Source organism: Musa acuminata, chromosome BXJ2-7 (genome assembly GCF_036884655.1).
Source record: "Musa acuminata AAA Group cultivar baxijiao chromosome BXJ2-7, Cavendish_Baxijiao_AAA, whole genome shotgun sequence".
NCBI classification, from domain to species: Eukaryota; Viridiplantae; Streptophyta; class Magnoliopsida; order Zingiberales; family Musaceae; genus Musa; species Musa acuminata.
Window position 1 is genome coordinate 941891 of NC_088344.1, and position 18110 is coordinate 960000.

The following is an 18110-nucleotide window of genomic DNA, read 5'->3' on the forward strand; positions in this document are numbered from 1 at the left end:
CCAAAAGCTCTTATGTACAATACCCAACCTAATATGAGAATAAACACACAATGTATCTATAATACCCAACCCAATATGAGAATAAACACACAATGTGTCTTAAGAGGATAAAAGTAAATGCACAAGGGATTAACATACTACAAAATATTTTATAAGAATAAGATCAGCTAAGTGTATAGTTCTTAAGAGGATAAGATGCTGACTCGTGCCATCAAATTAAACATCATGGATTGAATTGAAAAGATATCAGATGTCATTAATGGTACAAAATGGTTTAATCATTTCATAAGGTCCAAGAAGACAAAGCCATTCCATAGGCTATGTAATAGCATTGAAGCCAGCAAGTTCCTTGATCTTGCAAATACAGCTCCCATCACTACCCCAAGGAATACCAATGGAAGTAGTCTCTGTGCATTAAAATGTGCAAGTGCAAAAGCAACTGCACTTACTAAAATTGACCCCCACAGTGGCATGTACCTGGTGAGTGAAGGGAGAAGAAAGCCACGGAATACAATTTCCTCCCAGACAGGTGCACAGACCGAGACCACAACAGCATAAAGAGCCATGGCCACAGGATCACGAGCCAAAATTGATTGCTCAACACTGGAGACTCCTACAGGAGGGGCAGGGAGAACTGGAACCAAGTTGATGTTGATCTGGGATAGAAAATTGACCAATGGAAAGAGTAGGCACCCCAGAGCGACATCAAAGTGCCAGCAACCTTTCAAACTGAACTGAAACCAGCCTGATGGAAGGGGACGGAATCTAGCAAGACATCGGTGGAGGATCGCAATTCCAGCTAAACCTTCGGCTACATCAGTAAGAAGGCTATATAAGGCCTGACCTCGGTGTGTCAATGACTCCTTGCTGAAACCAGCAGCATGAGCCAAGAATGGAATTATCCAGGATCCCACAAACCAGAATGAAGCAATCCAAAGAAGCATAACCTGCAAATTTATTGCTTTTACCAATTTTACTCATGAAACAAGAACTGTAATAGTGACTTCGATTCAAAAATATAAAGCCACAGTTTAAGCAGAAAATTGATTAAAATAAAGCATGATACAAACAGAACAAGCCATTTGTTATTTCTTCATGGGTGTTCACAATGTTGATACCTGCCCCATCCTGAAGCACCAAAGAAGTGGAAACAAGCAGGGAAGAAAATCAAGGAACAGTCTTATGTGTTACTTCCCATGTCCATTTACGTAGATTAGTCAAATTCATGCCAACAAGTGTGTCAAAATAAGAATACATAGATGGTCAATCAATTGGGACCTAGCCTGATCAGTTGGACCTACTTTAGACTTATCAAATCAGAAGACTGAAAAAGTAAATCAATCATATAAATCCATTGAATTTGCATCATTGGTCTATGGTCACACAAATAAAGCTTGATAAATCAGCTTCTTTATCTGCTCAATTGACTGACCCAATTGGAAAGACAAACTTTATATTTTCATAAGAACTAGTACCTCGATGAACAAGGGTTATTTTAATGATGCTCAGAATTTTAGTGAAGCTAACTACGTCTGAATAACAAAGAGAGAACACAACAACCACCTTCTTGAAAGTTCTTGTAAGTGATTCCAATAGGTGAAAAAAAAAATTATTTGATGAGTGATTCGACAAGAGTAGATTGATAGACAGCACATGAGGCAACTCGAGATCACTTGAAATCTTGATTAGGATCAAAAGGTGGCATGCATGACTTAGGTATATCAGAGTTGAGGATCTGCAAGTCCACTTAGACTACTGTGAACTCAGTAATAATAAATGATTGGTATTCTTTTTTGCAAAAATCGGTTTTCCACATAAATCCTGTGTTTCTTAATGTTTGTTTGCCACTGTGCAATGTGTCAATTTTTCAATGTTTGCTGGTATTAGCTTCCGTTAAGAAACACTTACACACACTTCGGAAGATGAATGTTAAAAAATCATATGAACAGTGTGTCTATTCTGGTTGAAATAATTTGACTTCTTAAGTTTTGCCCTGTCTTCAATTTAAATACCCTCAAAACCAAGAAAATCTGAAAGGATGGTTTCAACTAAATATAAAATAATATAGGTCCTGATGCTAAAGTATAACATATTTCACTTAAAATTTTGAATCTCAAGCAGAGTTCCTATGTGGGAAACCCAAAAGCCATTCACAGAAATGACATGGATGTCAGTAAAATATTTTTCCCAGAACACCTGGTTGCATGAAGCTGAAAATATGAGAAGCATTAGCAGTACTGGCAATAGCTAGGCTTGTAAAAAACAAGGAAATGGTATGTGGTACTTCTATCAAGACACATTGAGATGCAAGCAGTTGTTTTGGTCTTGAATCTCACAAGAGGCTTGGCAGCTTAGCTACACAGAAAGGTCATATGTTCAAGAATATATTTGGTTCTCAGAAAGGTATGCTTCAATTTATTCTGCTTACTTAGAAAAGAAAAAAGACTATGGCCAACTGAAATAATATTCAGTATGATAAATTACTCTTTGAAAACTTAAAAATAAAAAAAATGATATATATACATATTTATATATCCACAGAATATGAACAAATTAAGGTAGATGAGAATGCAACAAGTCAGTATTACATAGAGAACAACTCAAAAACAATAAGACCTCCTAAAAAATTGCAGAACTTCAAGGCCTATTGCCAACATATATCAAATATATGGGATCAGTCTGATCAGAGCACAACTCGAATGTAGGAGGACTTATCATAAGTTTTTCTTAAATTTTATGACTGACTGTCAGAGTCAATCCATTAAACCACTTTTTAGGTGACACAACCATCAACGACGAGAAAAATTTAAAAACAAAAACAGCTAGTTCTAGGGGGAAGAGCATTGAAAAAAGAGCTACCTTATTTAACTCAATTTAAGCTCGTGTATATGGAGAAAACTTCAAAATTTCTCTATACCAAAGGACAGTAAATCATAAAAGAAAGCATAATTCATCACAAAGTAAAACAAAAAAAGTAACATGTTGCAAGCAAAGGAAGGTATACCATCATCTTAGAATATTTTACTTTAACTAAAAAAGGTTGGTCAAAAGACTAATATAAAATGCACTAACCTGGACAATCGTCTCCACCGTCCATGGTACCGTCCAAGAATTACCATTAAAAATAAAAATCCTGTGTGATACCTGAAAGAACATAGACTGTTAGATAGAGATGATTGAATGCATTAAAGAAAAATCTAAGTCAAAGCCTTGTTTTTTCCTTCAATCCTAAGCTTCTCATGCCCATTTATATATAAAAAAGAAAAAGCTTATTCGGTGACAAAGCAGAACAACTTATATACCAAATGGAACTGAATCTAAATCTATAACAAAATATAAAAAAAAAGAAGAAAAAGCTTATGTTGCAAGCCATGAAATAATAAGATCAATTTATTACATAGCATCAATTTTAAAAAAGGAAGTAATAAGATTAACTTCTAGCATATATTCTTCATCCAAATGATCTACATTGTTTACAATAATTTCTGGATAGGTTTACACACATAAATATTTTCAATATATGTCCGTATCCCCGTAGGTTCCCATATATGTTTGATCATGATATCATTAGTTTCCCTCCTACTAATCCTTTACATACCCTTTAATTAATTTATCTCGCAGATCACTGTAAGATACATCCTCAGTCTCATCTAATGCTCCATTCCCAACTTTCTAAGTATTTGTATGTTTTGCAAAGTTCTCAATGCCAATTGATCTCCATGGAATAATGAGAATGTGCCTTCAATGCTACTTCATATACCAACAAATTATATTGCATGCATTCGTCTGAGATATGTTAAGCAGCTTGTTTTACGTGTGTTGTTTCACAACACATATGATAACTAATATAGGAGAATCAAATAATACCATGTCAAATTCAATCTATAAATGAGAGAGAAGGAAACCTTTTGAATTCTTGAAATCCAGCCCCTGTTTTCCTTGCTTGTCTCGTCCAACTTAATCTCGCCGGATTCTTCGCCTCCCTTAATTTCCATAAACCCGAATCCCCTCTCGCTGGACGACGTTCCCTCCTCCTCTTCGTGCATAAAACACGATACATCACCAAGCCTCCATCTCTACACAAACGGGACAGAACGGAACCAAACTTTTTATGATAAAGATATCAATTTTACATGGAAAACTCTCAAAAAATCAACTATTTTAGTTTAACTGAAAGGATTCAAGCATTAAACCAACCTTCTTGGGAGCTCTGCGAGATGATAACGATCGAACGCCGCGGAAGCCAAGAGATGTCGAAGGGGGAGAAAAGACGGTTCTTGAGGAAGACCGAGCTCTAGATGGCGAGGGAAGGGGAGTCAGCGGGGGAAGGGCAAGGGAGCGACAAGCGGAAGACATTGTGAGGGGTCTCAAATTGGAGGAAGAGGAATTCAAAACCCTAGACCCCTCGCCGAAGGCGAAACCCATAATCCTCCGGTGCACACGAGCTAAAGGACGGGAGGAAGACGCCACGGATGACGGTGCCGCTGCGCTCGTCCTGCGGCCACCATGGGATGGCACCGGGAATCCATCGGCCAATGGCTATGAGGAGATGCCTATGCGAGACGGTCAACCCGACCTCCTCATCCTGCCACGAGAACAAACGCCACACTGTGTCAGGCAATCAAAGGGTCTCATCGGCTTTTCTTATTTGCCCTCACTAAGTTTTATCACTACGCAGCCCAAATAACACTAAATGGGCTTTTCTAGGAAGGGATATATATATATATATATATATATATATATATATATATATATATATATATATATATATATATATATATACTCTTTTCTTCTTTTTCAGACTTCTTGCAAGCAAAAAATGAAATTTTGAACAAAAAAATGTTTGGCTTTCAATAAAATTTTCCCTCTCTTATACTTTGAATAAATAACGATATATTTAGTTGTTCTTTTTTGTAAATATTGAGTACATGCAGTTAAAACTGGTACTCAATATAGAAAAACACTGAATGTTTGTCCATTTATTTTTCTAAATATTGACAGCTAAATATTTATTTTTTATAACAATTATTGATACATAAACAATAAGCTTCATACTTTTTTTATGTTAAGAAAATTATCAACAGGACAAACCTCCAATCAAAAACCTGTTGATGCTCCTTCAGAATCTGTCAGGTTCATTTGGTAGGTAGGCATCATAACCTGTCCTCCTACTTATATGCTTCCTGATTCATGGACTCACCTTCTTGAAGTGTGAAATGCACATATCCCTTTCATGATCTCCATCCATACACCATATTTTGAGTACCTTGCAGTTTGACTGTCAACAACCATCACTTTCCTCCCTCCAAGTTTTCCTTAACCTGAGTACTCCATATTGAATGCAACCATCTCACATGGCTGTCATTTACTCCTTGTCAGATCCTGCTCTGGTGCTGAGACAACTCTTGCAGCCGTTCAAGACATTCCAGTTCATCACCTCCCATCACTTTGATCATTCTATAGTTTCATCATGATTCACTTTCGTAGTGTATTAGGTAATACGAAGCTAATCTATAAATGTTGTAGTAGGATGATATCAACTGCACCTGTTGTGGACAGGATCTGTGTGCTATATTTTGGTGTCCCTTGAACGCCACCAGGCTGACAAGACTCGAGACAGAGAGAGCGAGAGGAGAGAGAAGAATCCCTGCTTCAACTTTCAATTCAAGAGTTGCTTTTTGTGGGAGTGGAATCACCAATGCGGTATGTGTTTGCATGGACGAGGCATTTAGCTCTAGCTGGAGAGAGGTAAGAGTGAGGCCGAGGGGGAGCAGAGGAGATGTTCCTTAGCGTGCATGGAAAGCAGAAGCATCGGGTCGTGGTGGTGATGGCTGCTTCGGTCGAGACGTTTCACGTCAAACCCTCCTCAGAAGAAGAGAAGACCGACACATTAGCGGAACAGTGACATGCAGTCAGCTTTCCAGGCTTTCTCCAGATCCATATAACAGGAGCTCCGCTTGATCTCTCCTTGCTCTGTTCCTCCATGCTACCATGGCCTCCACCACTGTCGAACGCCTCGCGAGGCTCCTTGCCGTTGCAGGTTGCTGCTGCCTCTTTGTGCTGGCTCAAGCCACGGACGATGGCGGCGGAGTCGGGATGCGAAGTGAGGAGCTTCTGGGTCTCTTCGAGGTGTTGGGTGCTCTCCTGAACGACCCAAGCTGGGCGCAGCTCCACCCACGCCCTTGCACCGAGACGCCGTGGCTGGGGATCCAATGCGAGATGGTGCTCGGTGATGGAGTTCAGGGACGGCAGCAGGATCCTTATCTTCATGTCACAAAGATTCACATCGGCCCCGACGTCGCTTCACCGCCATGTAAGGCCTCTGCAAAGCTCTCCGAGTCCATGCTCAAGCTCCCTTACCTCAAGTCCCTCTCACTCTTCGGCTGCTTCCTCGTCCCGGACACGGTCTCCCTCTCTCCATCTCTCTTCGCCAATGCCTCCTCCTCCTTAGAGCAGCTGGTCATCAAGTCCAACCCGGGCCTCTCCGGAGCCATCCCACAGACCATAGGCAGACTGCAGAACCTGAGAGTTCTCAGCCTCTCACAGAACGACCTACATGGAGAAATCCCAAAGGAGGTGGGAGAACTTGGGAAGCTGGAGCAGTTGGACCTCAGCTACAACCATCTCACTGGCATCATCCCTGTGGGCATTGGTGGGTTGGCTAGTTTGTCCATCTTAGACCTCAGCTGGAACGGGCTGGAAGGGGAGATCCCTTGGTCGGTAGGTCAGCTCCAGTCCCTCCGAAAGATGGACCTTAGCTTCAACAAAATCTCTGGTAGGATTCCAACAGATGCAAGCAAGCTACAGAGTCTGATCTTGCTGGATCTGAGCCACAACTCCCTGACAGGGCCAATGCCAGATGCACTCTCGGATCTGAGAGAACTGCAGTACTTTCTTTTAGAGCACAATCCTATAGGAACAAGCATCCCTCTCTTTCTTGGTGCCCTTAAGAACATGGTGGTGCTTGGTCTCTCAGGCTGCGGGCTCTCAGGTCCAATACCCACGTTCTTTGGCTCTCTCACCAACCTCACCACCATATCCTTGGACAGGAACAGACTCAATGGGACAATCCCTGCCAGTTTAGAGGCAATCCCAAACCTTGGTCAGCTCAACCTGAGCCAAAACCAGCTGAGTGGGGAGATGGCTTTCTCTGAGGAGTTCGTGAGCAGACTTGGGGAGAGACTGGATGTCAGGGACAACCAGGGACTGTGCATAAACCCACTCAGAACTCAAAACCTCTCCTACTTGGAATCTCCACCTTGCCTGTGCCCTCCTATCAACTCTGGCGAGAGGTCATCATGGCCCGAGTCTCCTCCACCGGAGTCCAGTGCTGTGAGGGTGAGGCCATCTTGGAGCCATGGGAAGGGGAGCATGAGCTTGGTGCTGGTGACGGTCAGGTGTTTGATGGGTCTGTGATGCTTATGATGCACTCTGCAAGAAGCTCTGTTGTGCTGTAAATGTACTCTGCCTTCTTTTTCTTGTATTCATTACAAGGGAGAGGGAAGATTTCAGTTGCCATTGCTGCTCAAAGGACATCTTGTTTTGACCATGATTCAAAAGCCTCCAAGCTTTTACTATTTCTTCACATGCTCTCTTCCTGATTCCCTAATTCTGTTACCAGTCTTGGGGGGATTCCTTATGTGGAGCATGCTTGATCGATCGTATGGAGAATAGATAGTACACATGCAGTGCCCAATGTGTTTTCCTGCACCAAAAGTCCCATCACATAAGAAAATAGTACACCTTTTCACTTTTTTAAGGAATTGCTAAATGTAGAATCCAAATCTATGAACAAAGTAACCTTTGGCATCTTCATATTATTTGCATATGCACAAACACTAGGCACCACAAGGCCATTAAATTGAACAGAAAGAGCTCAAGTCTAGTAAGACCTGACTTTGATCAAACCCACAGTTGTTGCAATGAAAATTTAGCTCATAAGACTTCTACTATAGTTACTCTGTTCATCCATTCTATGGAGCTTTCCGATGGCATTGGATAAATGAATCAGAATTTTTTGCTTGGTGGATGAGGAAGCAGTGTGGGAGATGTCATCTTCACTTCCACCTCCACAAGCTAATCCAACATAAATATTTTTCCTGGAGTTTGTCTTCATGCAGAGAGCATGATCGCAAACAAATAAACCAATGACCATCTCAAATCTGCAGCCCAGTCATTGGTTTACTCCTCACCACCACCCTTGCCTTCTGGTTTCACTCCCTTTATTCTCCTGCTTTCAGGGAATCAGGTTGGTTCTTCTTTTTCCTGATTGGTTGTGTTTGAGCTTCACGTAAGGTCATTAATTGGGGTATTTGCTCGTGTTAGATCGTTTTAGCTGACTGATCATTCCGGTTATGCTTTAGTTTGATGCATCCTTCTGTATGTGATCATCTTCAGTCTCGAACACTTCACTACACTCTGAGTTTGATGCAACACTACACACAAAGTGTTCGATCTATTGTGCCTTTCTTGATAGCAGTTGAGGTGTAGGCTTTGTTTGTTTTCTGCTCTTGTTGTGAAGTTTGTGGATTTACTGTGTTTGGGCAAAGATTGGAGTTCACCAACGTTTTCCTTTCTTTAAATTAGAAGAATTTTTTATTGTAAACGTGCAAAACGTTCACACATGGATTTAAACCTGAGACCTATTAATCATGCAACGATGCACTAACTATCTCGAATGTCTCAACAGAGACATAGAGATCACTAACATTATGGAGTATGAGGCAATTGCCAAGAAGAACTTGCCCAAGATGGTGTTTGACTACTATAACTCAGGTGCAGAGGACCAGTGGGCTTTGAAGGAGAACAGGGAGGCCTTTTCGAGGATTCTGTGAGCACTCTCCCTCATTCTATTCTTCCCCTAGTGTGCTGCCACTTTACGATGCTCAATTTGCTCTTCATCTATAATTTTCAGCTTCTCTTTTTCTTTTCCTGAGGGAAACAAGAGTTACTGATAGGAATTATGTAAACCTTTATAATCAATACCATGTCAAATATCGATCATCTTTTTAAGCACTAAAGTTCCTAATTGGTTCCTACGATATTGTGTGATGATAATTTTTTAGCATGTCGATAAGATCGATAGACTTGTCATGCTAATGTTTTACAAAGTGATCCTCTGACATTCACTTTTCCTTCAAATTATGCAGATAGAGTATCTGAAAGATTGTCTTCAATTTCTTTTTCTTTTTCCAAGTCTTTTTGAGGGATTCTGTTTTGGTTTTAGTAATCTTGCTAATAATATTGAAATATTGGAAACAGTCAAGCATGTTCATCTTTATGCAGCATGACAGGATGCTGCAACTTGATAACTCTGCATTCTGTACCTTATTAGAAATGTCATGTTCTTCATCATTGATTCTGGACTAGGTTTCGACCGCGCATATTCATCGATGTATCCAAGGTCAATATGACCACCACAAAGATATCAATGCCAATCATGATTGCTCCAACAGCCATGCAGAAGATGGCTCACCGTGAAGTTATGATGTTTCTGGAATTTGGTTGTCTTACTTCTGCAAAGTTTCAGGAATGTACAAAGATTTGGTTGCTTTTGCTCCAATTCTTTGGATATCTGTTCAACTTCTAAGATCCATACGACCCGATGTTGGAATTTAGAATGACTCTTTCTTCTGCTTTGGATGCATATGCTTAAATATAGGCAAAAGTGTCAAGCTATCTACCATATAGTCCTTTTTGTTGCTGCAACTTACAACTGAATCTTCTAATGTTGAGTCTCTCATTGTTCCTCAGGAGAGTATGCAACCGGGAGAGCAGCATCAGCAGCCGATACCAATATGGTTGGTGATTATTGTATTGGATTTCTTATGGTCTACTAATTTGATTCTAAGACTGATAAGAAGCAGATGTCAACCTCACAGAATCTCAAGATTGCTATTGTTAACAGATATTGCTGCTTAAGTAATTAGACTGACTTCAGTAGCTAACAAATCATGGTGATCAAAGAGACTAAATATATCAAATATTTCTTCGCTGGACACTGTCATCATGGGCTACTTCCAGCATCGAAAGAAGTTGCCTCAACAGGACCAGGAACTCGATTCTTCCAGCTCTATGTAAGCATTATCTTCTGATATTGATTATGTTCCTTTAATGTTTGAGCTAAAAAATTGATGTCAGGAAGCCTTCAATGTTATCTTTTTAGGTATATAAAGACCTGAATGTAGTTGCTCAGCTCGTCAGAAGAGCTGAAGAGCAGGATTGCGAAAGCAGACATCGAGTACAGGTACATGAACACCTTGATCCTGAGTTGCCTATTAAGCAATGCTCATTGACCTGAACTCTATTTTGACAATTTCACTTGACTGACGCTTGAGCATATCATTGATTCATAGTTCATAGTGTTTTTGCTGTTCTACTTTAAAATGTCTTGCAGATTCACTTTGCTGCCTTTCTTGACACTCAAAATGCATTGCAGATTCACTTTGGACCTTGGGAAAATGGACATGGTGAATAATAACTTTCATACTTAACATCTGACTGCATAAGACAACTGATTCATCTTTGTAGTTAGTGTCTCTTGCAAATGCGTATTAGGATGCAAAACAGAGAAGGTTTGCTGTCTTGATTTGGAGCACAATGGAAATCATGAAGAATGTTCTGAATCATCAAACGAGTTCAGCATATAATGAATTCAAATTCTATCATATTACAAACTGATTTGATGCCAACAGGATGTGAAGTGGTTGCAGACAATCACTACCATGCCCACTTTTGTGAAAGGAGTCCTCACTGCAGAAGACGGCAACCACTGTTTCACTTCTGACCTTCCATTTACTTGTGCTGAACACAGTCCAACACCAACCTTGACTTCAAATTGCAGCCAGACTTGCCATACAAGCTGGTGCAGCCGGTGCCATTGTCTCCAACCATGGAGCTGGTCAGCTCGACTGTGTTCCAGCCACCATCGGTGCACTGAAAGAGGTACATCTGCAACATGAAATCAAGCTTTTCTCTTTGGCCATTCTACTTCTTTATGGATCAAATATCCTCCTTTTTCACAAGTCAATTACGACTTGATATCATATGGTGGCAGATTTAGGTTGTCGAGGCTGCACAGGGTCGTGTTCCCGTCTTCTCGAAGGCGGCGTTTGCGGTGGCACCGATGTGTTCAAGGCTTTAGCATTGGGTGCCTCTGGAGTATTTGCAAGTAAAAATGATGTTTCAGTCTCTTCCAAGTACGTATCATAGCTTGCATGCGATTGTAACACGAACTAACAATGATCCTACAATCCTGAACTAGAGATTTACTGTGAATTCAATCAAATCAAATCGAGTCAATGTCGTTTGTTGTGATTTACTGCAGACTGGGAGGCCTGTGGTGTTTGCCTTGGCAGCTGAAGGTGAAGCTGGTGTGAGGAATGCGCTGCAGATGCTAAGGGATGAGTTTGAGCTGACAATGGCACCGAGTGGGTGCACTTCGCTCAGAGGTTAGCCGCAGTCGCATGGTGACTGAGGCAGACACCACCAATCAATCACATGGTCTCAAGGTTGTACTGCTGCTGCTGCTGAGGTGATTGTCAATCTCCTTCGGCAAGAACAGAGCTTACATGTCAGCTTTAGAATGCAGTGGCATAGTACCTCTTAATGTCTTTGATGAATATTCTTACTATTGTTAAAAGCTTGAAGGAGATCTTTTTATCCGTTAAACTTTGAAAAAGAAGCCTTTATCATTTGTTGATGAACACAAAAAAGGCTGTTAATCCATTGATGGAGAGCAATCAGAGACAATCAAATGGAAGATGTGAGGTATAACTCCATGTGCACCATGTTCTTATTGCTGCGGCAGACATTGTTGACCTTCTTGGTCTAAAATCTTTGATTTGATTAGTCTAAAAACCTGTGATCTAAGATATTTAAGCTCGGATTAATAGCAAATGTCGGAGATCATATCACAATTTATTTATCTGTACGCTGACTTTACAATCCGGAAGTTTGACTTGCTGAAGAAATGAGGGGAAATCTCAGAAAAGAAAGAAAACAATCCATGCTACTGCTATCACCATAAGAAACACCACGTCATCAATACTGTTCTTGCTAGGTTGACTTCACAGAGGACAAGGGGCGTAGGGAGAGAGGGAATGCAATCTGGACTTCCTTTTCTGAAGGAACAGCTGCAGTGATCGCTTCATGGCAAGCCCAGGATTGATCAGGAGCTGCTCCGCAGGATGAGGATGAGGGTGAGGAGATGGTGGCGGATCTCGAGGCAGGAATGATGAGCCCTTCGCTTGTTGTTCATCCATCTGTCTCTTGGCCATGGAGATGATGGCTCTTGCCTATGAACACGAAACACAAGATCATCATTCGCGCACAACAACCGAGTAATGCTTGAAGCGGAAACTTACAGAGGAGAAAAGAGATGAGGTCATTACAGACCTTGGTATCCGTGAGATTGCAGACACAGATTCGACCATTGTAGAATAGGGTGATCTGTTGCTGCTGGGACTCCTTCGACTTGCCCAGGAACTCCACCAACCTGCACAAAGCATACCACAAGAAAGGTAAGTAATCCATGAGGTTTCCTTGACCACATCAAGACTGGAATACCCGTTGGATCCGACGGTGCCGGAATCGGTCGGACAGACATCGCTCCCGCTGCTGCTGAGACGGAGTCGAAGGTCGAGATCACAGCTGATCTCCATCAACTCTTTCATTCTTTTTCGAGAACTGGTAAAGCGAGCTGGGAAGAAGCTTGGTGAGCGAGCGAGACAGAGAGAGAGACAGAGAGAGGATGCAGTAGGCCTTTGTGTTCTCCACGACACAAGATAAGAAGATGGAGGAAGAGAAGAGTAGGTGACGGACGCCACAACGTGTAGCAGGTGGTCCTCATGCACGTAAAATTCCTTCGTCAGCAGCCACGTCATGGCGGCGGAGATGGTAGCCATGAACGAGACAATACGCCTTTCCGATTTGCTTTCTTCCTCTCTGTCTTCTCCCTTCCATTTATTGCATTACATTAGTTCCCAACACAACATCACACACAGCACAAAACTCTCTTTGATAATATCACTTTTATCTCGAATTAATATACTCAACAAAGAGGATTTTTTTATATAAAAATAAATACATGTACCTTTGTAGTATGTGATTTCCCATATTTATTTTTATGTATCCTACAAAAAGTATATATATATATATATATATATATATATATATATATATAAATTAATTGTAATTGATATTAAAACTCTTTATAACTGTACCATTTTGGATCATATAAATAGTTAGCAAATTAAAAAACTTGAGGAAAAATGTTATTTCCAAACTTTGCAAAGATTGATGTATTAAAACCCAAAAAAAAAAGAGAAGAAAAAAAGGGAAAGGTTTGATATTTTATGCTTGACAACCAATCTTTAATTTTTAATATTTGAAAAATAGAGGAAATGACACTTAAAATTCCTCATTCATTTACGAAATTTAAAGCTTTATTTCATCTAGACTAAGTCTAGTTCAATGGGTAAGATTTGAACAAATCAAAGATCCAAGTTTGAATTAAAATGATTTGAATTATATCTCATCCGGTCTCCGTCAAAAATTGACTTGTGAACACAAGTGATCATGAAACTACTGTTTACACAAAATTATCTAATAATAATAATGATAATGGTCACAAAAATTTTGACTACAAGTTCACTGATCAAAGTGTTGTGCTAATGGTCAATGGTTATTTTCCCCTTCAAAGAAAAAAAATGCAAAACATGTGTTCTCTTCTTTTCTATTATCACAAGTCATTAGAAGTGATTAGAATTATTAGAATAATTTTTTAAACATCCTAAGATCGTTTTAAATTTCATCGAGTCTATGATTTATCAAAAACCAACTCTTTTGAGTCTAATTTAATTTAGTGTTTTTATCTATCATTTTTTAGTTATCGAATCAGTCTGGTTTTTTAGTTTCTTAAGTGAATTGTCCGATCCGATTCGATTCGATCGATAGTAAAGAACTGTTCGATGGGAGCTGACTTCCTCGTAAGTGCTTTAGGATGGTTGTGGGAATTAGTCGTAGATAATTCCAAGTCAACAGTCGGCGGCCTGCCCACCGTGGAACGTTGTTGGCAGGTCAACCCACCAGTTGGTGAGACTTGACTGATGGTTGTGTAGTACGTACTTCGATGGGTCAAATGACAACAGCACACGGCTACTACTACACTGGGAATTCAGATTCCATTTTGATACCGAAGAAGAGCTCATGGACCAAACTTCTTAAAGAGAGTTTGACCTTCGATCATGGTAAGGAGTCAAATGCCAAAAGCTCTCACTAAACACCCGACATTAGTTGAATAAAGGATAGACGAATATATGGAAAACACTAAATTTTTTATTAAAATTATTTAATAATATAGAATAATAAGTAAAGATGGTCGTCTGACACATCATCTCTTTCACACATCAATTTCATTGGACGTGGAAGCTAACGTTACGATATAAACAGGAATAACTTTTGTATATGAACAAATACTAGCAGACCATAATACGCAGCATAATTAAATGGAACCACAATCAAATAGAACACTATGTGAAAAACTCCTCCAATGTAAAGGGTAAAAATCACGGGGTAAACTAGAGATAATCCACTATGAAAATAATGAATATACAAATCTCAATCTCTTGCCCTAAATCCTAGTAACAATCACAAAAAAATAAATAGGATACAAGGATCATGTCATTGCCCACAATATCTAAATTCTCCCCAAGTAATCACAGGAAGAGTTTACTGTAGATTTGATCTAACTTGAGAGGAGAACACAACTAGATGATTGAGAACAGTCTCTCTGCGTTGTCCTTGTCTTCTTCCCTTTCTTTCTCTTCCTTTTCTGCTTTGTTTTTCTCCTTTTCTTTGGAATCTCGCGGTTGTTTTCTTCTCCCATGTTGTTGCCCTATTTATACCTTTCTCTGCCTCCAAAACGTAGCCACCACACCCCTCTTAATTAGGGTTAGGTTAAGAGGGAGTATGGGCTGTGGGCTGCCCAAGCCCACTATGAGCTGAATCTGTGAGCTGCCAACCCAACAACCTAACGAGAAGGTCGATTTAGTCCCGTGTAATCGACCATGTAGTATTAATTGGAAAGTTGAGTCGATTGATTGTTACCTAGTGTTTTTCGGATTCTATGTTGCATGATGAGACTTTTTAATATTATTATGTTCTTATAGATTCGACATTTAATTTAAGCACTATGTTTTTCTTTTTTTTTTACAAAGGATAAATTCGGATCTTATATCTTTACTCGCAAAGTTAATTGATACTTTCAAAATATATCAAATGAGATTTCAAACTCTCAATTTTTGGTAAGTAGATCTAGTATATTTTCACCAAACCAATGTTTAAGATGTACTTAATAATTAGAACTATATTGGTAATAAGGTCCACTTACATAAAATAAAATAAAATAATGAATTCAAACATTATATCTGAAAATGTAATTAAAGAATATCTAAACTCAGTTTAAGCATATTAGATTGATTTAGATACCCTAAGAATCCTGACATGTTGCAATCTCTGATCTCGATCCAAAAATCTCAATTGTTGGTATATTTATGAGAGATGTGGAAAAGGTTTTGGGATGAAGATGAATTATTTAGTGTTACTGTTTAATGCACCGCTAATTGGTGTGTTAAGGACTTTTGTTTCCATATTTGCTAGATACATTGCATAACATATATACATATCCTGCAAACTGATGATTGATTCGAAAATGTCTGGAAATGATGAAAAGAACAATAATGTTCCACAATATGCACGTATTCGAATTCATATTGAATTAGAAGATGAACCTGGCAATACCATAGCTCCAGATAAATTAAGGCATGTTTAATCTGTGTGTGTGTGTGTGTGTGTCTCTCTCTCTCTCTCTCTCTCCGCGAGTGTTTCGCGTGTGTGCGAGAAGAGTGAGGAGTACGTAAACCTACGTGACGAAGCAAACGTGACGACTGAGCCCTAAACGTGGCGTTGACCGCCGCCCGACGCCCCATGAATGCGGGCGAACCGGACGCTTCACCAGGGAACGTCCAATGCATTCTGTGGGCTGCAATCCGCTGTCTTTCTTATCCTCACATCAATTCCAGAAATATAACACTATTTTCTGATCGGTACGAAAATCTGATTATATTAGCTTATTTTATTGTCATCTGCGTGTCAATAAATTATGACATATACAAAGCCATCAATATATGTCTTAGTAACTGATGGAATAGAATATCACAAGTGTCACAAATGTCTCCAATGTCAACTTGTGATTTTCTTAGAAACTCACGATCAAACTATCCTAGAGATTTATCATAATTGTATGTTCACTTATCAAATTATATATTAAAAATATTAATATATTCCTAAACTCATTATTAATTGATAGGGCACATTTCGGTATCGCCCACGTGGACTTAGATAAAGAGACAACGATATAGACGTGGTACTTTAAGTCTGATATGGCGCGTAACACACACGTAGCGGGCAGTCGCTCGTCGCCCCCTCCATACGAATGACATCATCATAGTATAGTCGTCTCGCAGCACCGCACGACATTGATCCATGCAGGTCAGTTAACGCTCCCACAAAAGCTTAAGCCTACCGCCCGAGGATCCGGTCACAATTAATTGACCCTGTACTATCAATTCATCCTTGCAGGTATAAAAGCTAACCTTCCTTAATCAGAAGGGAGAGAACTTTCGCACATTCAACTAACTCTTATTTCATTCAACGCTAACTTAAGCTTCGGAGGGATCGAGTCGGGAAATACCCCTCTCGACCTCGATCTATGTGAAAAGGTCGGTGACGAAGAAGCAAGCAACAAGACTCATAGCTCAACCTAACCCGACGCAAACTTTCATTGCCTGAGTCTCCGCGTGAGCGACCTTACACATCCGTGATCGAATTGAGCCGAGTTGACTCCTCGACCATGGCATAAAAATTCACTAACATCAGTCATGCTACTTGAGTCTACCGAGTTGGAGGTAAGCCAATCATGCCGCTAAGCACGATTTTGTTGAGTAGAAGAGACACTTGTCTTTAAGTTGAATTACATTTTCGATTTGCATCTTGGTGAAATCACGTCGACTTAGATCATGTTTCTCGGACTGAATTGATGCCGAGCTGATTAAAGGAATGAGGTGTCATCCACGTGTCAACATTCTATTAGGCATAAATTATTCATCCACGTCAATTGTATTTGTAATATGATAAAAATATTTATAGGTTTTTGATGGGTGGTAAAGGTAAGTATGGAATAACGAGTGTTGAAGACATTATTACCCGATCAAAGTGGTTCAAACCCGCTTGCTTGATTGGAAGAGTGCAATTTGAGTAATTAAAGATGCGATGATTAGTAAGATGTACTTACGAGGATCTCAGGGCACAAGATTTTGGTTGTCCAATACCCTAATTAACTCAAATTTTAATCGGTAATTAACATTATCCGTATACATTGGAATTGTACACCGTATACATTGGAATTGTTCTCGGAAGGAAACTCTAAAGCAATTACATCAAAGAAGCGTCCACCACCGATTGCTGCATGCATGCATGCATGCACGCACGCATGCAGCAACACCACAGTGGCTTAGAGACGAGAAGGAAGGAAGGACTATGATTTGATAGAGAAGAAGAGTTGCGGTGGGTGACAGTAAGGGGAGACGGCGTTCATTCTGGACTTTCGCTTCTGAAGGAATCGCTGCAGCGATCGCTTCCTTGAGAGCTCCGGATCGATGTGGAGATGCTGCAGAAAACGAGGAGGAGGCAGAGGTGGTGGTGATGATGATGAAGTTGTGGATGACTCCTTTGGCTGCTGTTCTTGCCTCTTCTTCCTCGTTTGATCATCCGTCTCTTGCCTGGCCATGGCGATGATGGCTTCTGCCTGCAGTTTGCAAACATATATAAGGAGCAATTCGCAGAGGAATATATCAACAGAAGACGATGGTTGTAATGGGATGACAGAGGAAGAACCAGTCAAATATGCACAGAACAAAAGGGAAGAAGACAAACCTCAATCTCAGTTACGTCGCACACGCAGATTCTTCCGTTGTAACAGATGGTAAGCTGCTGCTGCTGGTACTCTGATCTTGAGCTGCCTGATGCTTCCTCCACCCTACGTAGTGCAT

The 18110-nt window shown here is 40.2% G+C and overlaps 4 protein-coding genes and 1 pseudogene across 4 annotated transcripts in view; 2 read left to right on the plus strand and 3 right to left on the minus strand.

Annotated features, from left to right (window-relative positions):
• Positions 1 to 206: 206 nt before the first annotated feature.
• Positions 207 to 4632, minus strand: LOC103990947 (uncharacterized). The gene is made up of 4 exons (XM_009410257.3): positions 4198 to 4632; positions 3906 to 4076; positions 3073 to 3144; positions 207 to 947 (listed from the first exon to the last, which is right to left on the minus strand). The coding sequence occupies exons 1-4, from the start codon at positions 4423 to 4425 to the stop codon at positions 279 to 281; spliced, it is 1140 nt and encodes a 379-aa protein (XP_009408532.2). The 5' UTR covers positions 4426 to 4632; the 3' UTR covers positions 207 to 278.
• A 1359-nt stretch (positions 4633 to 5991) lies between these two features.
• On the plus strand, positions 5992 to 7336 carry LOC135618013 (receptor like protein 29-like). The gene is made up of 2 exons (XM_065118914.1): positions 5992 to 7208; positions 7291 to 7336. Exons 1-2 carry the CDS (start codon positions 5992 to 5994, stop codon positions 7334 to 7336), a joined length of 1263 nt encoding a protein of 420 aa, XP_064974986.1.
• A 35-nt stretch (positions 7337 to 7371) lies between these two features.
• LOC135618014 (glycolate oxidase 1-like) lies at positions 7372 to 11738 on the plus strand (annotated as a pseudogene).
• Positions 11739 to 11841: 103 nt separating this feature from the next.
• On the minus strand, positions 11842 to 12759 carry LOC135616318 (protein TIFY 5A-like). Its single transcript, XM_065115512.1, has 3 exons — positions 12568 to 12759; positions 12397 to 12496; positions 11842 to 12296 (listed from the first exon to the last, which is right to left on the minus strand). The coding sequence occupies exons 1-3, from the start codon at positions 12672 to 12674 to the stop codon at positions 12069 to 12071; spliced, it is 435 nt and encodes a 144-aa protein (XP_064971584.1). The 5' UTR covers positions 12675 to 12759; the 3' UTR covers positions 11842 to 12068.
• A 4623-nt stretch (positions 12760 to 17382) lies between these two features.
• Positions 17383 to 18110, minus strand: part of LOC135616320 (protein TIFY 5A-like) — a 953-nt gene continuing 225 nt past the window's right edge. Inside the window, exons 2-3 of the mRNA XM_065115513.1 lie at positions 17995 to 18097; positions 17383 to 17866 (exon numbers count right to left, since the gene is read on the minus strand). Of these exons, the coding sequence (XP_064971585.1) occupies positions 17597 to 17866; positions 17995 to 18097 (373 nt within the window). The 3' untranslated portion in view covers positions 17383 to 17596. The remainder of the gene's footprint in view (positions 17867 to 17994; positions 18098 to 18110) is intronic.

What these genes read in the sequence shown, in the direction of transcription:
- LOC103990947 (XM_009410257.3), bottom strand. Translation starts at nt 4,425, where the DNA reads ATGGGTTTCGCCTTCGGCGAGGGGTCTAGGGTTTTGAATTCCTCTTCC. An exon ending in CTCGCAGAGCTCCCAAGAAG is followed by an intron (nt 4,077 to 4,197) that starts GTTGGTTTAATG and finishes CCGTTTGTGTAG; the next exon opens with AGATGGAGGCTTGGTGATGT. An exon ending in CGGTGGAGACGATTGTCCAG is followed by an intron (nt 948 to 3,072) that starts GTTAGTGCATTT and finishes ATAAATTTGCAG; the next exon opens with GTTATGCTTCTTTGGATTGC.
- LOC135618013 (XM_065118914.1), top strand. Translation starts at nt 5,992, where the DNA reads ATGGCCTCCACCACTGTCGAACGCCTCGCGAGGCTCCTTGCCGTTGCA. An exon ending in GTCAGGGACAACCAGGGACT is followed by an intron (nt 7,209 to 7,290) that starts GTGCATAAACCC and finishes AACTCTGGCGAG; the next exon opens with AGGTCATCATGGCCCGAGTC.
- LOC135616318 (XM_065115512.1), bottom strand. Translation starts at nt 12,674, where the DNA reads ATGAAAGAGTTGATGGAGATCAGCTGTGATCTCGACCTTCGACTCCGT. An exon ending in GGCACCGTCGGATCCAACGG is followed by an intron (nt 12,497 to 12,567) that starts GTATTCCAGTCT and finishes TGCTTTGTGCAG; the next exon opens with GTTGGTGGAGTTCCTGGGCA. An exon ending in GCAATCTCACGGATACCAAG is followed by an intron (nt 12,297 to 12,396) that starts GTCTGTAATGAC and finishes TCGTGTTCATAG; the next exon opens with GCAAGAGCCATCATCTCCAT.